This window comes from Arachis hypogaea, chromosome 4 (assembly GCF_003086295.3).
Source record: "Arachis hypogaea cultivar Tifrunner chromosome 4, arahy.Tifrunner.gnm2.J5K5, whole genome shotgun sequence".
NCBI lineage: Eukaryota > Viridiplantae > Streptophyta > Magnoliopsida > Fabales > Fabaceae > Arachis > Arachis hypogaea.
Window position 1 is genome coordinate 19,459,408 of NC_092039.1, and position 7,411 is coordinate 19,466,818.

A 7,411-nucleotide genomic window follows, 5' to 3' on the forward strand; every position below is an offset into this window, starting at 1 on the left:
GCGAAATTGTGAACAATACTTTTCACAACTCTCATAATCCCCGGTCATGAACCCCAAAAACTTGGTATTCAATACCATGGCATTACACAACTTCGCATAACTAACCAGCAAGTGCACTGGGTCGTCCAAGTAATAAACCTTACGCGAGTAAGGGTCGATCCCACGGAGATTGTTAGTATGAAGCAAGCTATGGTCATCTTGTAAATCTTAGTCAGGCAAACTCAAATGGATATGGTGATGAACGAAATAAACATAAAGGTAAAGATAGAGATACTTATGTAATTCATTGGTAGGAACTTCAGATAAGCGCATGAAGATGCCTTCCCTTCCGTCTCTCTGCTTTCCTACTGTCTTCATCCAATCCTTCTTACTCCTTTCCATGGCAAGCTTATGTAGGGTTTCACCGTTGTCAATGGCTACCTCCCATCCTCTCAGTGAAAATGTTCCTATGCTCTGTCACAGCATGGCTAATCATCTGTCGATTCTCGGTCAGGCCGGAATAGAATCCAGCGATTCTTTTGCGTCTGTCACTAACGCCCCGCCTGCTAGGAGTTTGAAGCACGTCACAGTCATTCGATCATTGAATCCTACTCAGAATACCACAGACAAGGTTAGACCTTCCGGATTCTCTTGAATGCCGCCATCAGTTCTAGCCTATACCACGAAGACTCTGATCTCACGGAATGGTTGGCTCGGTTGTCAGGCGAGCACTTGGTTGTCAGGCGATCAACCATGCATCGTGCAATCAGGAATCCAAGAGATATTCACCCAATCGAAGGTAGAACGGAGGTGGTTGTCAGTCACACGTTCATAGGTGAGAATGATGATGAGTGTCACGGATCATCACATTCATCAAGTTGAAGAACAAGTGATATCTTAGAACAAGAACAAGCAGAATTGAATGGAAGAACAATAGTAATTGCATTAATACTCGAGGTACAGCAGAGCTCCACACCTTAATCTATGGTGTGTAGAAGCTCCACCGTTGAAAATACATAAGAACAAGAGTGATCATTGGCTTCGGTTCCAGAGAGGGAACCAGAAGAACCAAGATGAAAATACAATAGTATAATGTCCTACTTATAGAAAACTAGTAGCCTAAGGTGTACAGAGATGAGTAAAAGACATAAAAATCCACTTCCGGGCCCACTTGGTGTGTGCTTGGGCTGAGCAATGAAGCTTTTTCGTGTAGAGACTCTTCTTGGAGTTAAACGCCAGCTTTAGTGCCAGTTTGGGCGTTTAACTCCCATTTGGGTGCCAGTTCCAGCGTTTAACAATGGGATTTCTGAGGGTGACTTTGAACGCCGATTTGGGCCATCAAATCTTGGGCAAAGTATGAACTATCATATATTGCTGGAAAGCCCAGGATGTCTACTTTCCAAAGCCGTTAAGAGCGCGCCAATTGGGCTTTTGTAGCTCCAGAAAATCCACTTCGAGTGCAGGGAGGTCAGAATCCAACAGCATCTGCAGTCCTTTTTAGTCTCTGAATCAGATTTTTGCTCAGGTCCCTCAATTTCAGCCAGAAAATACCTGAAATCACAGAAAAACACACAAACTCATAGTAAAGTCCAGAAAAGTGAATTTTAACTAAAAACTAATAAAAATATACTAAAAACTAACTAGATCATACTAAAAACATACTAAAAACAATGCCAAAAAGCGTACAAATTATCCGCTTATCAAAAATAAATAATATTCTTTTGAGTTGATTTTTAAAAAGAACACTAATTTTGTTTAAATCTGAGAATTGATCATTCTAACGAATATCTAATATAATATTTTTAAATTAACGATTAAGTACCAAAAGTTGAGTAAAAAATTATTGTGGGGTGAAATTTAATAATCTAATAGGAGCAAATAAATATTATTATCATATACTACTCAAACAAATTCCAAATTGTAGTGGGGGCGCTTGTCCCCACACCATTACCCTAACCATCCCTCAATTTGCAACCATGGACATAAATAACTTAACATTCAATAGTTTAATAAAATTGTATTAAACCAAATTAAATTAAATTCTAACAGTACATAATTAATCTAATATTCAAGACGTAAAGTATAAAATTAAACTAAATTAAATTACATTAATTTAAACACTAATATTTAAGGATTAAATTAAATTAATTTTAAATAAATTAAAATTAAACTAAATTAATAGCTCGTTAATCTAACCTTTATGAATTAAATTAAATTAAAAAAAATAAACTAAAATAAATCTTTGCCAAACTTCTTTTGCCTATCTAATATAACATTCGAAATCTAAATTAGATTTATCTAACTCCAAAATAAACTTCTAATATAGTTAATCACTACTCTAATTAAATATTGTTTATCACTCTTCCACCTTGCATTTGTACTTTTAAAATACTAACAAACTACTAAATTACTACTCTAACCAGCATTTGTAATAAGGTTCTAAAAATCGGACCGGACCAGCTAGTCGAACCGGTTCAACTGAAAACTGGCAATGCAAACGGTCCGGTCCTCTTCCTATAACCGTTGGGAGAAAACCATTAAAAAACCGTCAAATCGGTCGATAACCGGCCGGTTGGGCCGGATCGGTAACCAGCCGGTTCCCCTAAAACGACGCCATTTTTAAATTTAAAAAAAAATGAAAACCAAACAGATGCGTGAACCATCCCCCCTTTTCCCCATTCATCATCTCACTCCATTGTCGTCGAACCCTAGCCCTCTGAAGCAAAAGAACCCCAAACCCTAGCCCTCCATCATCGCCGCCGTTCTGAGGTCGTCAGCACTACCGCCGTCCACAGGTCCTTAGCACACCCGCTTCTTCCTCTTTCCCGTGTCAGGAACCCAGTAACTCGACAGATCCTCTTCGTCTTCACTGGCTTCTCGAACCCAGGTGAGTGCTCCTCATCTTCATCTTCTCTGAACTTGTTCTTCAATTTTTGTTCCATATTTCTTTAATTCATCTTGGGTCTTGGCTTGAAATTTGGTTCTTCAATCCTTCTTCTTCGGTCTTCAGTCTTGGTTTAAACTTTGAAGTGTGGTACTGTCTTGGATTTGCTGGTTGCTAATGGTGAAAATTTTACAAATTTGTATGTATGGTTCTGACTTCTATTGCTTTGTTACTCACTTACTCTGTTAAATACTTAAATCATGTATATTAAAATAAACTTACTCTGTTATATCATTTGTATCAACCAGAACTCCTAATACAGTAATACTTACTCTGTTACTCTGTTTTAGTGTTTTCTAATTGCTCGATGGCTCTGATATGTTTTACTGGTTTACCAGATGCTGATGGCTCCTAATTTGTTTGTTGTAATATTGTTGAATGCTGTAGGCAGAATTTTGATATGGGCTCTGATAGTGTTTTTGCTTGAATTTTAGAACAAAGAACAATGTAATGTATTCCTATTTATGATTCGATAAGACCAAGGTTAAATTAATAATTCAGGTGGAGTTGAGTTTTATTTATGAGTAATTAAATGCATGAAACAGGAATAGGATTGCTAATTTCTTTTGTGACTTTCATTATTCTTTTCCCCTTGTTGTGCTGCTGTTGTTGTTACGCTGCTGTTTTGTTATGGCACTGTGATTCTGCGATCATTGATCAGTGTTTTGAATTTGAATTTTCTGATTAGTGACTTGTTAAGCTGCCGTTGTTGTTGTTATGCTGCTGTTTTGTTATGGCACTGTGATCATGATCATTTATCAGTGTTTTGAATTTGGAATTTGTGATTAATGACTTGTTAAGCTTCTGCTGTTTTGTTATGGCATTGTTGTTGTTATGCTGCTATTTGTTGCTGAATGAGTAGGGTAGCTACCTGCCAATGCCATATATAAATAAACTGATGAATGATGATGATGGTAGTAGAAGGAGAGTCAAAGTGTGTAGGTAGTTGGTAATATGTTATGTTTTCTTATTCAATGACTACTTGTTATGTTGATACCTCAACTTGGAAATAACACTAGGTTCCGTTTATGGCTTGCTCAGCAAGAAGAATCTGTTGTTAAGAGAGCTCTCTTACAACAGATGAACGCAATACTGCCTAAGATTAAACCGAAAAGGTCATCTTTCAAGGTTCAGGTTCATGTTCAGTTAGCACAATACCACAGAATGATCAATATTTTCTAACTAAACTAGCTCAACATTCTTTTGAAATTGATAATCCTTTGTCTCCTGACATTTCTAAATTAGAATCTGAGGTATTAAGTGATTCTGTTAACCCTCAAAGTCAAAATTTAATATTTAGATATTTCTTTTTACTATTTAACTTTTGTGTTTGTATTTTGATAATATCATATGAATTGGGTTGTTGATTTTTTGTCTAGCGTTTTAAATTTGGAAGATATTTTAGGATGTTTATTTATAATTTATTTATTATTTTTATTCTAAAACGGTTTTTCTGGTTGAACCACTAGTTAGACTGGTTAGACCAGTAAACCAGTAAACCAATAACAATAGCAGTTTGATGACCGGTTCGGTTTTCAAAACTTTGTTATTTTGTAGTTTAAAAATCTTAATAGCATATATAATAAAATTCTAAGGGACTTAACATCACAAACAATTATTTATTTTTTTTAAAAAAAAATTAAATTTCATTCACTAACCTCTTCATGTATGAAATAAGCAATATGGACAACACTGTTTAACCGATAGATACGATTCAAGTTGTCTTTCATGTTCACATGATTTTTTTGGTTCAAATTTTCTTTAAAATTAGCATTTAAGGGAGCATTTTGATGAAATATAATTCAAAACAAATAAATCCGAATTCTTTATGTACTTATATATATACTAAGTCGAAGTCACTCAAATCGATGGGCATATATCATAGATCTACTTCAAAACAAATAATTTTGATTTATTATGAGTGGATTACAGTTAGAATAGCTAAATCGAATTTAATCAATTTGAATTACATATAATTATAAATAAGATTTTATTAGATTTATAATGATTTTTGTGAACAATGTGAACAATAAATTCTAAAATTAACTTAATAAAGTAAAAAATACTTTACTCTCAAATTATCCTCTAAATCTTAAGATTAAGATAATTATTTGCATACCTAATAAATTGAACATCTATTCATTATTAATTATATATGAATAAACTAAATAAAAAAGAATAAACAACTAATTAAAAATAATGAATATAATTATCTACATACTTATTAAATTAAACATTCAATATATCTATTATTCACGTTATTTGATATTCTTATTCGTTAGTTATACTTTTTCTCGTGAATATTTCTTCTTTGCAGGAGTTCCTCATAAAATTGAATGGGGTCTAGTTTCTTCCTTTTTTTTATTTTTCCCATTTTTCCCAAAACCCCCGTTCCTCTCGCTCTCGCCCGCTTCTCGCATCCCATCGGTTCTCGGCTTCTCGCCACAACCAAAGGAACTCTCTCTGCTTCCACGCCATCGTCAAAGTCGCTTTTTACTCTCTAAACTGCCTTCGCTTCTCTTCTTGCTCAAGTAAGTGGCTTCTTCCTTCAATCTCATACGAATTCTTTTATGCTTCTATAATTCCATCGTTTTTATTTGTTGTTCTTTGTTATCATTCATCATTCATCAACCAACATGTTTAACTCCCACCGTTACAAACCCCTTATCTATCTAAACCTAAAAGTTCTATTCCGAAGAACACAACCACACATGTTCTGCACTTCACAATCACACTCTTTGACGGTTTCATACCTCATCAATAACCTTGGCTTCACCCCACAATCTGCTCTAAACGCATCAAAACGGCATCGTTTCAAGACCCCACACAAGGCAGACTTAATAATCGCATTCTTCAAGACCCATGGATTCTCCCATTCCCAAATCGCTGCCATTGTTGCCAAGCTACCTAAGATACTTTCAGCCAATCCGGAAAGAATCCTGCCAAAGTTTCAATTTCTGGCCTCCAAAGGTGCTTCCACCGATGACATTGTTCTGCTAGCCACTAGGAACCCTAGATTCTTGCATTCGAGCCTCAAGAACAACATAATCCCTACTTATGGAATGATGAAAACCTTCTTTGAATCCGATCAGAAAACGCTCCGTTGCATTGCTTCTTTCCCTGCTTTGTTCATGGAGCATCGCTTGGTGAAAAATGTCAAGTTGTTGGCTGATGCAGGAGTCTCTAACTCCGCAATCCACCATTTGTGTCGTACCAGGGTGTCCGTGCTCTATTCTTCTGATTTGAGGAAGCTTGTGGATGAAGTAAAGGAATTAGGGTTTGATCCGTCATCGGTTAAATTCGCCATAGCTTTGCTAGCCAAGAAGACTATACGGAAATCACTGTGGGATGCGAAAGTCGATATCTTGAAGAGCTGGGGTTGGTCTAAAGAAACAACGTCCCAAGCATTCTGGAGGAACCCTTTATGTATGCTATCATCTAAGGATAAGATTAATGAGGTGATGAAACTTTGGGTCAATCAATTAGGTTGGGACCCTTTGGCTCTTGCCAAGATTCCATGGCTTTTTGGATATAATTTGGAGAGAAGGATTATTCCGAGGGCTTTTGTTCTTCAGTATTTACTTTCAAGAGGTCTGAGAAACAAGAATGATAATTTAAGTACCCCATTTTATGTTTCTGAAGAGTTGTTCTTTAACAAGTTTGTGGAATGTTTTACCGAGGAAAGGTCTCAACTACGTAAGATATACTATGAGAAAAAAGGATGTTCATGATAATAGGCAATGAGATCTATGGCATTTTTCCTTTATCAGGTATCAACTAGTTTTAAACCTTATTCTTTTCTCTTCATCCATTGTTAACTCTTCCTCTGTCTAAATTGTGACTAATTTGACCGATATGGTTTATTACTTTATTTATTTCCGCTGCATTTCATTGCTTGTTGATTGTTGTCATTCTTCATTTCCCTTCATAGTCCTGTGTATCAATTACTTGGTGTTTAATACATGATTGATGCATAAGTACAAATTCTTAACGTGGACTGATAGGCTGACACACAACTTTGGTGCATCGCCTGAAATTTGTAGATACAAATACAAGTAGGTGGGAGTAAAAATCAGGGAAGAAAGAGTAAAATGGAGAGAAGAGAGATAGAGACATAAGTGAGATTTTGATGGGTGGTTTAACTAGGATTTGTTCACATAGTTTCTGATTTCTCTTGTTTGTTTGTAACCTAGCTGATATGTGGATGCTGTTGTTGCTGCCGCCTTCCCTTGCAATATTAACTTCCAATTTTCGTATTAGTGTTATCTCATTAAAAGGATATTCGAGTACTTGGTTCTACTCAAATCTCTATTTAGGTGTAGGTTAGTTCATTGAGCTTAGATATGACTATGAGTCATGTATTGATGACCAAGTGAAAGCAAAGTTTGATTGATTGAATAATTGTTCATTCATCATCATATGTTTACCTATATATGGTGTGAGTCACGACAGCTTCTGGGCACAGCATAAGCATGGTAGTTCAGGTAG

The 7,411-nt window shown here is 35.8% G+C and overlaps 1 protein-coding gene across 1 annotated transcript; it reads left to right on the forward strand.

Moving 5' to 3' along the window:
- The first annotated feature begins 2,470 nt into the window (after positions 1-2,470).
- LOC112794723 (uncharacterized) lies at positions 2,471-6,819 on the forward strand. Its single transcript, XM_025836707.2, has 4 exons — positions 2,471-2,575; positions 2,692-2,866; positions 5,241-5,454; positions 6,141-6,819. Exons 1-4 carry the CDS (start codon positions 2,471-2,473, stop codon positions 6,652-6,654), a joined length of 1,008 nt encoding a protein of 335 aa, XP_025692492.1. The 3' UTR covers positions 6,655-6,819.
- Positions 6,820-7,411: the final 592 nt, after the last annotated feature.